Source organism: Cavia porcellus, unplaced genomic scaffold (assembly GCF_034190915.1).
Source record: "Cavia porcellus strain 051 isolate PalLab524CR breed Dunkin Hartley unplaced genomic scaffold, mCavPor4.1 scaffold_5, whole genome shotgun sequence".
NCBI classification, from domain to species: domain Eukaryota; kingdom Metazoa; phylum Chordata; class Mammalia; order Rodentia; family Caviidae; genus Cavia; species Cavia porcellus.
The window spans coordinates 50,644,387-50,663,229 of record NW_026947488.1 but is presented as its reverse complement, the minus strand read 5'-3'; the positions used below and the strand labels follow the sequence as shown (position 1 = coordinate 50,663,229).

General features: G+C 51.7%; 1 protein-coding gene across 1 annotated transcript; it reads right to left on the bottom strand.

Moving 5' to 3' along the window:
* Positions 1-403: 403 nt before the first annotated feature.
* Pdyn (prodynorphin) lies at positions 404-12,825 on the bottom strand. The gene is given in 3 exon segments (NM_001172997.1): positions 404-2,457; positions 3,260-3,402; positions 12,681-12,825. Coding segments are annotated over 2 exon segments (738 nt in total). The 5' UTR covers positions 3,389-3,402; positions 12,681-12,825; the 3' UTR covers positions 404-1,848.
* Positions 12,826-18,843: the final 6,018 nt, after the last annotated feature.

The following is an 18,843-nucleotide window of genomic DNA, read 5'->3' as shown; positions in this document are numbered from 1 at the left end:
GTTTCCAGCACAGCAGACAGTCCTGACACAGGCTCCCTCTGTGGCACCTCTACCCACCCTCCTGCCTCAGTGCTGGATTCTGGCTCTGCCACTGTGTCCTAAGGTAATGGAGGAAGGGAAACCTTCAAACCCTACCTGCGCTATGCATATACAATCCTATCTAACCCTCACAGCCACCTACGAAGTTGACACCGGTATCTTCATTTCACAGAAGAGAGAACTAAGTTCCAGAGAGGTCTGTGAGCTGCTCAAGACTGCACAGATCTAACTTTCGATTTTAAACTAGTTAGCTAACTAGGTTCCCTCCCTAGCACACATGCCTGCAAATGGTCCTCTCTGAGGGCTGAGCCTCCAGTGTATGCACACACACACACACACACACACACACACACACACACAATGTCATTAACATTTTTCTTTTATTTATTATACTGGAAGAGCAGGAAATTACACAGGCCTATTATAGAGTAAGCAAATTCCAAGTAAATTACACAAATGGAATTTTTAAAAAGCACACAAAGCAACTGTAGAATGATCTATACATTTCAGAATGAGACACCCGGGGGCTAGGCTGGGTGAGGTGTGCTCAGCACATCTTACACAAATTATCCAGAATTATCAAAATTATCAAATCTGTTTCCTCTCCTGTCCAGCCCATCTCCTGGTCTCATAACCCCAACAGTGGCTGGGGAGGAAAGAGAGGGAGAGAAGGAATTTTGAAGCCAAGGCATCAGGTCTTTGCCTCTGATTCTGGGTTATTTGAATCAAGGGAACTTACTTTCCCTCAAACACTCAATCATTTCATTCCCCTTTCCAGTTTTATTTGGAGGCATTAAGAGAAAAGAATTGTCATGGGGGGTGAGGAGGGGCGTTTTCTCCTTCCCTCACCTGTGGACTCCCTGACCCAATGCCCAGTGCATACGCTGGGCCAGATGGCTGAGCTCCTGGCAGCCAGTTCAGCTGTTCAAGAACACAGCTGTGTTTAACCTCATCAACTCAACCGCTTCAGTTCATCGTGGGGTAGAAGGGGGATACCAACCAGTTTAATTAGCTTAACGAGGGCCGGGGGAACTGGTCCACATTCTGAGCTTGTTGCACAGAACAAATGGTTTGCTTTGCTCCCTCTGTGATCATCTGAGTGTTCAAAAGAGCTCTCTGCCACCAAGGAAGAGTTTCCACTCCCTTTCTCTTCTGCGAAGTGGTACAGTCAAGGGTACCAACATGAACATGCATTCAGTAGCTCAGTTCTTCCAGAGATGCATTTCTGAGAATTCGGAGTACACAGACTGAACATCAGAATGCCTGCTCAGGTAAAAGGCAATGTCAGGCTTTCGCTGAACCTTTGGTCTCCCAGTGGGGAGCCTAAGGAGGTCTCTGGGGTTTGAGAATACAGTGTTGACATTTGCATTTGCATTTATGTTTACCTTTTTAGTTTTAAGTGTCTAGTCTGTGCAGGTTTTACATTCTTCTGAGAGGGGTAAGTGATCTGCACAGCTTGAACATCAGGACCTATAGGTAAAAAGAACAATTCACTCTGGACTTTTGGAACTGGGGAGTCACTTGAACAGAATGGGAGGACTGATATCCAGCACTGCTACTGGTGGTAGCTCAGAAGTGCAGAGGTGTGAGCCCAGTGCTGATCCCAGTACAGGGAGACCCCTACATTTCCTGTCACTGACCCCAGGGAACTCAGGGCAGGTGAGAGACAAGCCAGGCTTGGATATTTTTACTGTAGACAGTGATGAACTGGGTGTGGAGACAGGGTACACACAGGATGGCAGTGAGTGTGCCCCTATGCAGGAAGGTGTCAAAGGAGGCTCCTCACTCAGCTGCAGGATGGAGGTGTGTTTACACATCAAAAAATTCTTCGGAGTAGGCGTTGGGGTCTTCCTGTGACCGCGTCACCACCTTGAACTGGCGCCGAAGAAAACCACCATAGCGCTTCTGGTTATCCCACTTGAGCTTGGGACGGATGCGTCGCAAGAAGCCCCCATAACGTTTGTACAGGTCTTCATGGCCCGCATTGTCCCCATCCCTGTCCCCCTCCCTGGCCACCTCTGAGCTCCTCTTGGGATATTTGCGCAGAAAACCCCCGTAGCGTTTGACCTGCTCCTTGGGGTCCTCGTCAAAATCAAGTGCAGCCGCCTCCACAGCACCGCTGTTCAGTTGGGGAGCCCCCATCGCCTCAGACCCTAAGCCCTCCCCGAGCCCACCAAGGAGACCCCTGAACTTGTCCTCTGCAGGGGTGCTGGGGAGGAATCTGCTTTTCTCCAGCTCCTGCAGGAAGGGCCTGGCACGCTTGGCCAGCTCCCCGTAGACCTCTTCTAAAGCTGCCCTGCTGTCCAGGCCACTCTGGTCCCTGAGCCTGAGGGCAGAGGGGAAGAAGGACAGGATGCCTTGGCATCGCTCCCACTCCTCAGAGGGCAGCAAGGTTTCCTGGCATTCCAGGGAGCAAATCTGCAAAAGACCCCAAAAATAAGACACCCCCCCCAACAAAACATCAACACACGTGCCCGCCCCACCCTGCTCCAGAGCCCTGGTCCAGGTCCAGGAAAATCAACAGGCATCACCTTGTCAAGCACTTGGATGCCCATTTGATGCTCCCTGTCAAGCATACAGGTGACTTTGTGCCCTGACTTTCCTGAGGGCACATAGCTACAGGCAGCAACGCCAGCCTGGAGGTGGGAGTTTCCCACAGGTTCCAGGGCTTAGCGCTCGTCTTCTCACTTTATGCCAGGCTGAAGGGTGCTGCTAACACTGTACAAACATGGCGGAAAGAACATATTCGAGGGAACACAGGAGAGGGCATCGAACCTCAATGGGGGACAAAGAGCATTCTTCATGGGGCTGCTGGGAGAATTTAGTCAGGACACTGCCTGACCTGGCAGTTGGAAATGATGGAGACAGCTCTTTCCATGGGAGAGACTGGATGTGAAGGGGTCTATCAGCCCAGGGTGAGGAACCTTGAAAAGTTATTCCAGAGCTGCTGACCGCAAAGCCAGCCCTTGTGACTGATGCTCCTGCTGCTGGGCACCCAGCTCCCTGGGAACCTGCATCTCACACCTCTGTTCTGGCCCAAGGTAGTCCAGGGCGGTGAGGTCTGGGTACCCAGGCTGTCCCCAATGCTTGTCTGGGCTGGGTGCCCAGACAAGTCCTGCACGGGTGGGATAAACACAGGACAGGCCTGCCCCGTGACCTCCCCTCTCCAGGTTCTGCATAGAGAAGGACCGGGCATTGAGGAAACGTCCCTGATACCTACCAGAGGATTGATGGGCTTGGGCCCGTCCTGGGTCCTCACAGCACACAAAGAGCACTGGGACAGGCATTCTGCTGCGGCAGGGGGCATCGCCAGGAGGCAGGCAGCCAGCACCAGCCTGGGCCACACCATCCCTCTCGCACTTCCTACAGGGAGGGAGAAGAGAAGAGTGTGAGAGCTGACTGCTGTGGAGGGTGCCCTGAGCTGGCAAAGACACCTCTTCTGCTCCTGGCAGGGGCAGTTCAGGAGCCAGAGAGGAAGCAGAAACTGACAAGAGCAGAGTGCTGCAGGGGGCGTCCCCATGCAGCGCAGCTCTTCGAGGTGAGCTGTGCCAGTATCACTTAGTGGGTGGAGACATTAAGGCACAGGCAGGGGAAACCATTGTACTGCGCATGAGTGGGCATGTTAGGACCTGAGCAGGTCTGTCTGACGTCACAGCCCACTCTAACCACCTCCCAGCCAGAAGATACGTGGCTATGTGCCTGTGGGGCCTGACTTCCCCAGGGAGTCACAGGCTGGTCTGTTCTATGGTTTTTTTCTTTTTCCCAGTACTGGTTGTTGAATTCGAGGCCTTTTGTATGCTACACAAGTGCTGTGTTGCGGAATCGCACTCTGTCAAGTCTCTTGAACTTTCCTTTCCCACTCTACTGCTGCCATTTACACTGGCCATAGCTCTGCCTCCACTGCCTCTCCATGCTGGCGTCCCTGCTTCCAGTTTCTCCCTGATCCCACCGTGAAATACCCTTGCCAGCACATAATTCTGTGATGATATCCACAGCATGGAATCAGGCCTGGCCTTCTGCCTAAATGTCAGGGACACCCTGCCCCATCCCAGCACCTCAGCACTTCAGCTCTGAGCACCAACAACAGCCAGCTTTTTAGCTTCCCTGAACGAATATATCAGTCTCTGTCTCACCCCTGGGCCTTTGCACATGCTGTTCATTCTGCCTGGAAAACCCTTCCTCTCCTCATCTGCTGCTTGTCACTTCAGTCCTAGTTCAGCTGTAACATCTGCTGGGCAGCTTTTGCTCTTTGAAGCTGGATGAAGTGCTACTACTTCCCGTCCTCCGAGTAAGGTGCACCTCTCTCTGTAAAGCAGAACACGACTTCACAATTAGCTGTGAGCCTAGAAGCTGGCTCCACGAAGGCAGAGCCTCCTGTGGCCTTCTCTGTATGCTCACTCACACAGACCACAGGGCCTCGCGCTTTCTGTTCCTGTTGCAGTCCCCTGACCTCAGACTTTCATGTGACTTGTTTTTTCCTGTGCTAAATGAATTAAATGACACATGGCCAGAGAGGCCTTTGCCAGCCACTGTTTCTAATGTGGTTTCCCAGTCTCTCTCCTGTCACACTGCAGGTTTCGTCGTGATACTCACCAGGCCTATGTCTTCCCTTTATCAGGTGTCTGTCTGTTTGGTGGCCACAGTTACACTTCCCCCACTAGAGTATTACCTCACCCAGGTCATTGACCTTAACTATCTCATCCTCTAAAGTCCTGGCCACCACGTAGTAGGCCCTCAGTAAATACTGGGCAAGTGAATGCTTTATAAGTAATTTATTACAAGCTGTCTCCTTCATAGTCAATTCTTTAGAAGTCAAAGTTGAAGACGCAAAGGTCACTCCAATGGCATAATATGCCTCTCTCCCATGCAGATACGAGGTCCCCAACAGCAGCCCATGGCTGGCTGGCTAGGGGCTCCACGCCTTCCCGTCTGGTCCTCCTAACCCAATGCCTCTAATCTCAAAGATGCCCTTCACCATTCCCCATGTCACTCATGCCTGCACGCTGCCCTGTCCACTTAGATGTTCAGGAGCCTGGAGTGGGGTTCCTGCTCCAGAAGCACACAGTGGGCCCCTGTCACAGTCTGCTAATAACTACCCCACTCACCATGTACTGAGCACCCACCGCCCTCATCCACTTCTTGCCAGTTGTGGGGGGGATACTTCTGAGGCAGTGAGCTGCCCCTGCCCTTCCTGTAGTGGGCATCTGGGTCCAGCCCCATCTGGTGGACCCCCCCCCACAGCCTCATACCTACAATTTCTTATAGAGCAACACTGATCCGTGCAGAGCTGAACCCTCTGTGAATGACCACAGGGTTGGGTGCTCAGGTCCCTGAACTCCTACGTTGAACTCAGCCCACCTGCCAGCTGTGATGGGCAAGTGTCATTAGCCCTGCCTTATGGACGACAGAACTGATGCCCAGAGAGGCCTGGTAAATCCCCCGAGCTCAGGCCTGGGTGCCTCTCCTGAAGCTGGGCCAATCTGCGCCTGGCACAGGGGAAGTGAAAATGTGTCCCCCTCGGTCCTTCCCAGCCTGTGGCTTCCTCACAGCTCTGTCGGTGCTAAGCAGATTAGGGTTCCGGACAAGTGAGCCGCTCTAGTTTCGCAGGTGGTTCATGTTTTCCCTGATACCGGGCGGTGACTAGGCCAGCCTGTTACAAGATTAGCAGCGAATCACAGGGTGGGGAGCCCCTGCAAATCCGGCTGGACACGTCCCGCACCACCAGCTGCCATCTAAACAGAAGGCCAGTGCGGACCTCTGTGGCCGAGCAAAGCTGGGGCCCACTCCTCTGCTTTTGCCCATTAGCTTGACCCTGGATAATGGTCGACTGATGGTTACTGAGCTTTGCGAAATTCTGAGACGCCTCCGTGGGGTATCCCCACATCCCCATGGCATCTTGCCGTGAGGGTTTTGCCCACTTTGCAGGAGACAAAACAGACACCTGCCAACACTGCAGAGCCAGGAAGGAGCCTAGCATCAAGTCTCAGGTGAAGCTGAGGTTCCAGCGCTCACCTTCATGCCCACTGGGCAGTACCCAGGCCCCTCCGTGCAGCCACCGAGCCCCAGCTCCAGCCTCCACCTGGTCTAGAGTGGCTTCCAACATGTCCTCCCAGACACTGTCTACAGGCAGTGCAGGGAGACTCCACTGGCTGCACCTCTGCCCTGCACTGGCTTTCAGGGGCTCTGTGCTCAGGGCCTTCCTAACACAGAGCCGACAGGGGCTGCGTACTGACTGGGAGCGGGCCCTGTGCTCCACACTGTGTGTGTCCTAAGGGAAAAGTCCTCACAACAGCCCACAGCTGGCCTAGTCTCCCCTTTACAGACAAAGAAATGGGGCCACAGAGAGATGGCGCCATCTGCCCAAAGCACCACAGCAAGTGCACAGCATTGGGCAGCCAGATATGAGCGCTGCTGAGCCACCTGCCATCGCACGACAAGGGCCCCCAGCACCCTGCCCTCTGCCTCAGCACTCAGGGCCCCTCAGCCTGGACACTTTCATCATCCGCCCATCCCACGCCTCTCCCACCGACCTGGATAACTTGCACTCCTTCAAAACTCAACTTTGACTGCCTCCTCCAGGAACTCCACCTGGATCAGTTCCCTCCTCTGGGCTTCCTCTGCCACCTGTGTGACCTCAGAACCTAATTACAGGCATCTCAGTAAAGTCCCTGGGATGTAAATGCCTATGCTGTGTTGGGGGCTAATGCATGCATGAATGAATGGTGTCCTGGCACCTCGTACAAGAGAATAATAGGAGTGAGAGCTCTGTGCAAATTTGTTGGTGAATAAACAGTTTCAAAAAGCTGTGAGATGGGATACCATGTCTGGGGCATCGAGCACACATCTGTCACATTATAGGTGCTTTACAAGTGGAGCATGCAGGCTGCAGCCCAGAAAAATCCAATGAGCTTTTAATACTGGGATGTTAACAGAGGAGGACACAAGGGAGATCACGAGGTCTGACTCACTGCTGGATCAAAAAGTTACTGGTGAATATCTGCCCTGGTGAGGAGGTGCCAAGCGGGGCAGGGCAACCCTCACCCATGATCACACCACTTCTCAAGCAGCCACCAGCTCCCAGCATCTACAAGGTACCAGGCTGTGCATTACCATCTTATGCACAGCAACCTAAGTGGAAGTTTTTGTACCCATTACACAGAGTGCAAGCCTGAGTCTGGAAGAAGGAAAGTCATTGCTTGTCCAAGTATACCTAACTTCCAAAATGGGAGAGTTCAGTCTTCTACCAGATTCTTCTGGGTTAAAAGTGGACCCCACCAGAGTCACATTGCCCTTGAGACTTGGGACCCTGTTTCCTTTCTTTATGGGATAAAGTGTGTCAGATGGGTCCTGAGGAGGGAGAGTCTCATCTTTCCCGGGGTCTGCTGAGGGAGGGAGCTTGGAAGTCATGTGTTCCCTATGGCCCTGGCAACGACAGATCATGGCTCTTTGGGATGAACTGAGGGGAAAAGAGCCTTGCCTGTCTTTGGGGTAAGGGGAGAAAGCAGCCCATTTGGCAGGGATGAGGGTGACATCAGGCAGATGACCCCAGCGTGTAGCTTGTGTGGTCCTCAGTGAAAGGAGGGGCCTCTGTCAAACACAGTGGGCCTCGGGCCTTGCAGAAAAAGCCCCCTTCATGGGGCATTCATGAAGTGTGTCCTGGCCACGACCTCAAGCCTGAGAGGAAAGACGACCAGTCGGGTGAGAGGCCTTCTCCCCTAAGAGTCAAGACTCACCGCCTCCTCAATCACGTGGCTGGATCCTCACTGCAGGTCTCGCTCTGTGCCTGGCCACATTCCACCAGTGCTGCCCACCAGGAGAATCCAGCACCCAGCTGTGTGCTGACACCTGTGCCAGTCATTGTTTCCATGTTACAAAAGCTTCAGCCTGGGATGGGATGTACTCCTGCAATCCCAGCAGCCGAGGTGGCTGAGGCAGGAAGATTTGATGTCAAGCCCAGCCTGAGGCCCTTAGTAGTTAGAGACCAGCTTACTGAAACCCACAATAAAAAAAATAATAAATGGCTCACAAAAAAATTAAAAATGGCTGGGACTCTAATAGTCCCAAGGCCCTGGATTCCATCCCCAGCACAGCACAAAAAAAAAAAAAAAAAGAGAGAGAGAGAAAGAGACAGAGACAGAGACAGACAGAGAGAGACAGAGAGGAGGATCATTTTGAAACAAGCAGCCCAGAAAGCCAAAAACATTTATTCTCTAGCCTTTACAGAGAAAGTGTGCTGTTCCTGCCTCTGTGAATTTTATGACCGTTTTATGACTCTAATGGTTTTCAGCTGGTTTTCTTGGGCCACCAGGCACAGGAACATTTGATTGAATTACAGCCACTGCCAGACACTGTTGACATGGGCATCCCTGACCAGGTGGCCAGGGCTAAGTGGGCCAGGAGCAGGTCACCCACTGCTCTCCAGGCCACAACCAAGGGGTACTAGGGAAGCTCCCCTGGATTTCCCTTTTCCATAGAGAGGAAAGACAGGGGCTCTGGGATCAGAGGGATTATCTCTCAGATCTCTTCAGCCAGCCTCAGTCTTCCCACCTGTGAATGGGGGTGTCACCTCTCCATGGGTTCCCTTAGGGACCACTTGAACAGCATCCTTGAAAGAGACAGCACACAGGCCAGCCCCTCCTTCCCTCCCCAGGGACACGTCTTCCTGCCCTCTTATCTCTTTGGTGATATTTCAACATTGTAGTCAGCCGAGGGCTCCAAGGAGCTGCAAGCATTTTTATTAAAAAAGCCAGCATTGAATAGTAATGACTTGATTTAACATCGCAATTATCTTTCCGTGCACTTTATCGCATATGATTATCCTTATTTGATAGAAGAGGAAATGGAAAAAGGTAGAAATGAAGTCACTTGTTTAAGGTCACATCATGAGTCAGGAGGGAGGTGGAGACAGAGTTTGGCCTCCCACACTGGCAGCGACTGCCCTGGAGATGCCACTGTTTCAGGGACCCCAGTAGCCCTCGGGGACAGTGCCCCTGCCCTGTGCCAGGCCCTGTGCCTGCAGATGAACTCGAGATGGGCTGCTGGTACAGCTCAGGTGCTAGGAGGAGGTGTGAACTGGGTGACACGGACCCTTGGGCTCTCAGCACTCTGAATGGTAGGGGTGGAATTTTCAGAGTCCACGGCACCCGCCACTTAATAGGATCGAGCTCTCTGCTGTACATTCATCTCTATCATTTCCTTTTGCCCACAAAAGAACTCAGATGGCTGGGCAATATGAGCCCACTTTCTAGATGGGAAAACTGAGGCTCAAGATTCAACCACGACCAAGAAATGAGGAAACAGCAGAACTAAGGTTCAAAATGAGCCTGCTGACTACACTCCACCCACTTCCCTGAGGCACAGTAGGGCTCCAGGAGCTACCGCCCTTGCACTCCCCAAGCTGAAACCATTTTGGTACTTTTATCCCCCAGAACATCTTGGTGTTCATCTTGGTGACCTCCAATGACTGGTGAAGGAGAACCCCCAAAGCAGAAGCTGCACCTTTGCTAGATTTACAGGCACTGATGAGGATGAGTGACCAGTTTATGGGAGCCGCTCAGGTTCTGAGCAGAAGGCAAGCATGCCCCTTAGCTCAGCGACACAGGACACAGGATGAGGCCCGACGTGGGCTGTACAGAGACCAGAGGGGAAGACAGCCCTGTGGTCCCCGGTTGCAGTGGGACACTTTTCACCAGCAAGACTGGTACAGAATTCCTGCCCGTTTTGCCTTTTGGTGCAGTTAAGGGATGGGGCTAAAGGTGAAGAGAGAGGGAGGGAGAGAGGACCTGCAGGCTTAGAGAGGAGACTCCGGGGAGGCAGGGAGACGGCAGTGTGTGTGGGAAGGGAAAGAAGGTGAGACTCAGAGAGGGGGAGAAGCTGGGGCGGAGAGGGAGAGGGCCTCGCGGGGAGAGAACCGAGAGGAAAGAAGTGGGCACAGAGACAGAGGAGGCCAGAGGAAGCCAACTCGATTCAGGCGCTGAGAGCCCCAGGGAACCACAAACCCCCATTCTCCCTCTGCTGGGGCCTGAGTCTGCCCCTTATTCTGAGACAGTGGCCAGAGACCCAGACACTTAGCAACTGCTCAGTAAAGCCTTGTCAAGTTAAATGGAATTGCCCAGGAATAAGACAGGCGTAAACGGCAGTTCAAGCCACTGTGGGGACAAAGCCCCTGGTGAATACGTCCCCAGGTCCTAGCATATCACTGCATAGGAGGTGAACTGAGTGGACTCAGGGTGGAGTCTTATGCATCTTTATCCCTCATGGGCCTGCACCCTTGCCTTCCAGCTGGGAGCATCAGTCTTGGTCAGGGCTGGAGGAGGCCCGGCCTGGGACACTGCTCCATCCTCAGATTCTACTCCCGGGATTCCTGGGTGTCTCCAGCAGACGGTCACTGCCCACCGTGGTGGCCAGCTCTGACTCACTATCACTTTGTCAGCCCCACTAAAACTGGCCCGTCACTCATGGGCGGGCCAAGAAGAATGAAAATGTGACATAAACTAGTAGCTAACCGCACTTTCTCAGACATGCACCGAAATCCAAACAGCAAATATTGATCCAGATGATGGAGGGCATCTAATAAACACAACTGTACAAGAACGACCCAGAGAGCTGGGCGGTGGGTGGGGGAATCAGGCAAGATTAGGAAGAATAAGACTTCAGGATCTCAAGGCAAAGGACGAAGCAATGAAGGCTTCTGTTGGGGTAGGGAGAGCACAGAAGTCCCACCACAGATGAAATATTAGATGTTCGACCATATTGCCCGAGCAGAGCACACAGCATGACGGAATGGAATGTTTGAGGAGATCATAAAAGATGGGCAGGGGGCCGACCTGCCATTTTGAAACAATGACAACTTGGACAGTCATAGTGGCAGTTATGGAGTGTCTATAAATGTTTTGAGCCTCACCACAACCCTGGGGGTGCCACTGTATGGGTGAGTGAATTAGGATGCCGAGAGGGGCAACCATGGTTCCAAAGTCACACAGTCGGTGAATGTAGGATCTGGAATGTGAACCCAGCACTCCTCAGGCATTTGTAGGACACATTTAGATGATCTATGGAAAATTCCTGCCCCCGGAAGTTACCTCAACAAACAGGGTACATGTGTTTTACACTGATCAGAAATTCCTCAAGCAGCCCGGAGCCACTGATTCCTTCTCTCTGCTCCTGCCCCATCCCCACGAGCCGGGGCCCCACCCCCAGCTCAGAGATCACTGCAACATCTTCCCTGCAGCTGCCAGTGGAGACAGAGGTCCGTTTTGCAGCCCACCACCCCTCACACCCTGCTCCTGAGGCACAGCAGCGGGTTGGAGATCCTGTCAGCAAACGCAAACCTCCCCAGCAGCACAGCTCACCGCCTGGGGCTGTTGAAAAGCTCCCCCCACACAGATCTCAAAACCTGGAGATAAATGACCTGCCAAAACAGAACAAAAGCAAGGTGGATGGGACAGGCACAGGGCACGAGGAGGGAAGGAAGGAGCTCGCAGAGGATGGAGTGGTGAGGCCTGCGAGGCGGAAGGAGAGGACTGACATCCAGAACCGATTTAGGCGCATCAGGCCATGGATCTTGATGGCAATGTCTGTCAAATTAGAAAGACAATTCTTGGGAGAAAGATGATAATGAGGACTTTCAGTCTGTGGGAGGGGAGCTGAAATCAGATCCAATAACCTAAAGAGCTTGTTTCCCCTTGGGAAGCTGGAAGGCTTAATTAAAGAATGTTTGTAAAGCTTGAGAGGTTCTCAGAAAAAGACACCCAGGGAAAAGCAAGAGGTCACAGAGTTGAATATTCAACCCTGGAGTCATCAGCAGGCGGTTTTTCCCCTCTGAAGCTCATCAGCATTTCGCGGGAGTCAAACTTTGGGCTCCAAAATACTTTCTCTGAACGTAGATATCTTTACCGAAGAGCAAATATCTTTCCCTATCTGAGCTCCCTCCCTGCCTATAACTTAAATGGAAGCAACAAGTCAAACTGACAAAAAACATTCTGCTCAGCCTGGCTGGCCAGGCATTCTGTCCTTCGTTTTTTTCCTCTCCTAACAACACAACCCCAAACTTCCTTCTATGTAAAGTGACGTCAAAAGAAGCCACTCAAATCAGCACCCTGTCAACAATTAAATGTGATCCAAAAAGCATGAAAAGACAGAGCATGATTGTATATCGATGTACGTGATAATATGATAAATGCCAGAGCCCAGAGTCTCATCAATGCCCCCAAGCCCTGCTCTCTGAGTCTGGAGAAGATCGCTGACCTTTAAACTCACCCTGACTATCGAAACCTCTCATATCTCCCAGCTGGACATCCCACTCTGCCTGCACCTTGGAAATCAGCCTGGGAACCACGGTGTGGTAGCCAGTAAGAGAAGACCCTGGGCTAAATACGGGGGTCTTCTTGGGAGCAGCTGTACCCATGCCAGCCAGGACTGCACAGAGGGGGAGATACCCAAGGGCAGTCATCTCTCCCTGTTGAGGCTTTTGTAAACTCATCTCATAGCTGTAACTGCCTCTGCCAGAGATCCACTCCTGAAACCCTCAGCCCAGGGTACCGCTGCCCTGGGCTGATAGGTACAGAGGGTACAGAGGGACAGAGGACTAACAGGACACAAACAAACCCAAGAGCAAGAACCCGGGCCCCTCTGGACCTTACCTGCACACTGCTTTATCCCTGGATGGCTTCTGACAGAACAAGTCGTGGGGTCCTGGCGGGTGGCCGGTCCAAGAGGCAGCCCCAACTCCAGCTCGGGAAGGTGCCAGAGAGGAGCTGTGAGCGCCACCAAAGCCCCTTAGAATGTCAGTTCTGGTGCTTCATCCCCGCTTTTATGGCTAGAGCCTCCCCCTGTCGCTCAGCCCTCTCTGAGCACAGGCTGCTCAGAGCCAATGGGGAAGGAAGTGGCTCAGAGCAGAGCGCAGACCCCCAGGCCCTTCCACTCAACTCCAGCCGACACAATAGCTTCTCTTCGTGATGTGGAGGAGGGAGCAGCCGGCAGTGGGTGGGGGAGGATTCTGGGTGCAGTGCTGTTTGTCACTTGAAATCCAGCCACTTCAGTGTTTGTTTGATGCATTTCCAGGAGAATGTCACAGGAAAAAGGAGATAGCGGCAGGTGAAGAGAGACACAGAATGAGTTAGGGAAAGACGGAGAGCAGGAGAAAAAGAGGGCTACAGTCAAAGGAGTCAGGCAGGCAGATGGATACCGAGACAAATGGAGAGACTCGGAGTGAAACGGAGAACTGGGGACAGAGTCAGTGCCACCGAACCAGGGAGCAATGAGATAACACAGGAGCAAGCGCAAGGCTCGGAGACAGCCCACGGCATCCCAGACCGGGAGCACACACGGGGACAGGTGGAATGGACGGTCAGAGGTGGTGCTGGGGGGAGAGGAGACAGACTCAGAAGGCAGGGACAGGGTGACAGGCGCAGAGAAGGTGGGAAGCTGGGGACCCCTGATGATGGCAGAGAAAGGGGCCCGGGGGGCAGCAGGCACACGCACTGCCCCGCGCTAGTGCCCATGTGTGCCGGGGTATTTCTGTGTTCATTTGCCATGAATGCCAGGCGGCTCTGGTACACGCTGAGCAGCGCCAGGCACTCGGGCCCTGGCAGGCACACAGCCCGCAGTCTGGAGCTGCTGCTTCGCTGGCGACAACACAGAATGAAATCCCCCTCAAAATATGGGCTGTGATGTGCCTTTGTGCGGGCCAGGTGGGGGCTCGCCTGCCTCCTGTGCCCTGGCTCATGCCAGCAGCAGCTGGAAAGCCGTGCCCTGTCGGGCTGCTGCAGGACCCTCCAGCACATAGCCAAATGGCTCCCAGAGGTGGGCACAGCCGTCAGAACCTGGCCAGGCTGCCGTCTCCCAGGACCTCTGCTGCACCAGGCAGCGAGCTCAAGTTGCGGAGTTCAAGCCTCACAACTTAGCCAGGTGGTTAATGTCTCCCCTATCCTGCAGGTGAGAAACTGAGGCTTGGGGGCTGAGAACCATTCCCGACATCCTGCAGCAAGCCAGCCACTGAACTAGCATGGAAACCCAGGTTCCTCTCTCCCCACAGTTTCTGCTCACCACCTGACCTGACCCCAGCAGGAAACCTTCAATCTGCAGCTCTCCCTCCCCCGGTCCTTCTCTGGGACTGAGTCTCTCCACGTATGTAGTGTAGAAGAGAACATCTGACAACATTGCACTATGGGTTTGATTCTCTGCTCTGCTATGAAACAGTAGAGAGGCCTTAGCTAAATTAGTAACCCCAGCCTCAGTCATCTCATCTCTGAAATGGGACCAAGATTGCATCCGGCTCTTGCGAGGGTGAAACAAGAACTGGGTACCAGCACTTGACTCAGTAGCACCAGGTGAGCTCCATCACTACTGTGCTGTGGCCCCTCACTCTGGTCCAGCTCTCGCATATCTCCATCCCCTGGGCCTCGTCCCCTCCCTGCACATCCCCTCACAGGGGCATGACAGAAAGGGCCATTTTCTGAGCACCTGTGTGTCCAACATTGCCACATGCTCCAGTGTCTCCTCTTCTAAGCTGTGCATGGCCATCACAGCGCATCCTGGCCATGAGGGACTTCAGGGGTGAAGCCCGCCTGGAGGAGGGGCCCTTCAGGCTGGAGATAGGCCCTCGTTTTTTCCAAAGAGGCCCTGGGGCCAGGCCTTGCTCTCCAGCCACTCTGCCTGCTTTCTCCGGAGGCACACGGTGCCTGCTAGGTAGAGGCAAAGGACCCCAGGGGCCCTGGTGCTGTCTGCACGGCAGGGAGCCGAGTGCTCGCTGTCTCTGGGCATCAGAAGCCTGGGAATGAGCTGCTGCTTCACCCCGAGGCCACACGCTCACAGCAGTCACTCTCAGCCCTCCTTATCCGCACGCCCCAAGCTCCACTTTATGAGCTTCCATTCAGGAAGAACGAAGTAGAAGACAGGAAGGTTAAATAAATAGATAAAGCCAGCATTTGCTTTTTTAAAAATTTAGGTATAGCTGGACATGGTGACACACATCCATAATCCCAGCACCCAGGAGGTGGAGGCAGGAGGATTGTTGTGAGTTTGAGACCAACCTGGGCTACAAAGTGAGCTCAAGACCAGCCTGAACTGTATAGTAAGACCCTGTCTCAAAAGACCAAAAAAAAAAAAAAATGGTAGAGAATAATACAGAAAACTGGTTTCGTCTGGCACATAATGCAGTCTGGATCTTTTCCACCCCTCGTTTCCCTTCTCTTTGCTTATCCTTTCCCTCTTTATCTATCCCTCCCCTTTGTTCCCTTCTGCTTCCCCAATAATCCTCCTTCCATGCTCTCACTCCCTTCTGTCCCCTTGATGATATTTGTATTCCTGAATCTCACTTATTTTGATTAACATGTTGATCTCTCATTCCATCCATTTTTCTGCAGATGACATGATTTTCTTCTTTATGGCTGAATAGTACTCCACTGTATATCTACACCAATTCTCCTTACCCCGTCATCTGCTGAACACTCCAGGCTGTTTCTATGGCTTAGCTATTGGCATTTCTTAAGGGCTTGCTATACGTTGGGCCCTACTATATGAGTCCTTTATATTTATCAGCCACCTTGCTGTGAAGAACATTCCTAGGCACCCACTCCCCAATAGGTAAGGACGCAGAGCTGAAGAAATGAAGTCACTTCCTTAAAGCCACATGGCTGGCAGGTGGCAGCTCAAGTCTGGCTCCACACGCAGGCCCTGCCTGGCTCTTGTCTCAGGCACAAAGCTGCTGTCTTCTCAGGTCACCCAGGAAGACAGCGGCAGAGGGCACAGACCACTCAGGACTTTGGTGGTATTTCACCCCTGTCCTTGGTTACCTTCAAGTTTCAGGAGTCACTTTTCATGCATAGTGTGTCCATGTGAGTTCCAGAGAACAGCTCTGGGGCCTGACTGACAAGAGAGCCCCAGACCCCACCGCCCCAGACTCCACCAACCAGTCCCCACCGCCCTGCCGTGTTGTCCCAGAGCAAAGGAAAGCTATAGCAGATGGAAACGGTTCTCCAGATGGACCAATCACCAGCAGATGTGGAGAAACAAGTTCCTCATCTCTATCTGGCTCCTGAGCATTTCTCCACCCTTTGATATTGGTTATTAAGATTTAAATCCAACACAGTGCCTGCTCTCCTCTAGCTCATAACCCCAAGGAGACACACGTAGCCATCCAAAGTTACAAAACATATGCCAAAGCAAAGTAATGCAAGATACAGGAGCAGAAGAAATTAACTCTGCCTGGAAACGTAAGGAACATTCAAAAAGACTCCCTAAAGAGTTCACATGAGAGATGGGTTTTGAAGGATGAATAAGAGTCTGTCAAACAAAGAAAAGTCTCCCAATACACCTCCAAAAACCAATGTTGAAGATATGGAGAAATTAGAAGCCTCATGTAAAATGGTGTTGCCACTGTCGGAAAAATTCTGGAAGTTCTTCATGGTGTTAATCACAAAATTGACCATATGATCCAGCAATTCTACTCCTAGATATAAACTGAAAATAGACCACGATGAGGCCATCCTTTAGAAATGATCTTCACTACATAAAACAAAAACCTAAGTGAGTTGTCTTGTGACATGGGGCCATTTGTTGTGAAGAGGTCTGAGTCCCTGGGTTGGCCTGGGGCTTCATGAGCTCATTGGGGGATTAAATCACTTGGGAAAGTCCCACGTCACTTCCTTGATTCTCTCGCACAGGACGCGCTGTTAGCTTTTATCCCCCGGCTTGTTGCTTCCTGATACGCTGGCTACAGTGCAAAGCCTCAGGTGCTCTGGTAACCTTAGTATGGCTCAGGAGTGGGAAAGGGGGCGATGGCAGGGCCTCCCCTGTGCTTTCAGTTCCTTCAGTCAGAGCAGGACATCTTCCAGAACCCACCACACACACACACACACACACACACACACACACACTGGTCCGAGGACTGCCTCGCCCCACTGGTCAGGGGGCTGTCCCCAGCTGTGAGGAAGGCTAAGTAAGTGACGTTCTGTCTCCTGGGCATTTAGAGTAAGAAGCAGAGGTAGGAAGAGTTGGGTCAGAGCCTGCTCCAATAAGAGTTTTGCTGTATTTTCCCATCACAGTGCAGACAGATGCCAGCAGCTGAGCCATGCACTGAAAATGAAGAGAATGTCCAATTCCCCACAGGCAAAGCTTTTTTCTCTCATATTTTGTCCCAGCTGTTCCTGCTGGATCACAGTTTTCTGCTCCTTGGATAATAGTTACTGTCTGTCTCCTTGGCACTGGCCCCTCTGCTAAGTGACCTCCGGGTACTATCTCATTTCGCCCACACATAAAACCAGTAAGGTGGGTGCTGTTGTCTTCATCTGCTGGAGAAAGAAACTAACCTTGGAGAGACAGTGACTTGCCTAAGATCACACAGCTCATGGTGAAATAGACCCCACATTTATCTGACTCCAAAGGCCAGGCTTCCAGCTGCTACCTCACAGAGTCAAGCTGATAGCCAAGAGCAAGACACGCACTCTGTGATTCACTGAGAGCCAGCCTCTGCCCCGCACAGTGCAGCGAACAGGGGTAAGTCATCTTCAGGGCCTGCTCAGTGAGTCTGATGGTTAGGTGTCATATACTCACTTTGCAGATGAAGAAACAGGCTCAGAGAGGCAAGATAACTTCCTAAGTAGCACAGAGGGTTCATGGTAGCATCACTACTTGCAGTCTTCTAGTTATAAAGTCTGAGCCCCTTGCAGCTGTCACATCCTCCCATGACGTCCCCCCACTTCTTCAGTCATGTTGGAGCAAACTGAATGCGGATTTGATCAGAATCCCTGTGGCAAAGACAAATGTCACCTGTATCCTGTGCACTTGCTGTATCCCAGGTCCCAGGCTCAGGCTCACAGTCACAACCACACGTCAGGAATGTGCTCCTGACCTCTGCTGCCAGTGACCCCATAGGTGCGCAGCAAGAGAAGCTGCCTGGTCCAGAATCCACTGAGCAATGGCATAGAAAGATTTTGAACAAGTGAAATCAGAAAAATCCCAAGTTTAAAATCACTGCAATGTAACCACAGTCACCACATATGGAATCCCTGAGAAGTGCTAGGCACATCTTCCAAACAATCTGCTTCAACCTCATGACAATCATATGAAACATACATCATTCCCTCCACTTTCCAGATGAGGAAACAGAGCTCAGTGTCACTGACTTGAGTTCACACAACCAGTAAGTGATGGAGTCAGAACACAAACCTCAGATGTCTGTCTCAGAGCTAAGGCTCTCTCCTCTCATCAAGCTGCCCCTCCCAAAGCCACCAGTTCTGGAATTTCCCAGAAGCATCCTGGGCATAAGCAGGAGGACAGATCTACCCAGAAGTCCTGGATTTTTTTGTTATTGTTAAAAAATAATAAAACCAAACAAAATAAAACAGAATACAGTCAATCAAAATGAAACAGTGAAAGTGATACAGGACTTCAAAACAAGGTAATAGGGGGCCGGAGGTTTAGCTCAGTGGCGTAAGTGCCTGCTTGGCAAACTCGAGGTTATAAGTTCAATCTCTGGCACCAAAAAAAACCAAGGTAATAAGGTACCAACATTGGCTACCATAATGCCTCTTATAATCTTCAAAATTGGTGCCCATCCCATCAGATATAATAAAATACAACAAAACAAAACAGAATAAAAACAAACAAAACAAAATAATGAAAGTGATACAGGACTTCAAAATGAGATACTAGAAAATCAACAATGGCTACCATAATACATCTTGTTATCTTGAAATGCCATCAGATATAATAAAATCAAACAAAACAGAATAAAACCAAACAAAACAAAATGATGAAAATGATACAGGACTTTAAAACAAGGTAATAGAGAATTAACAATGG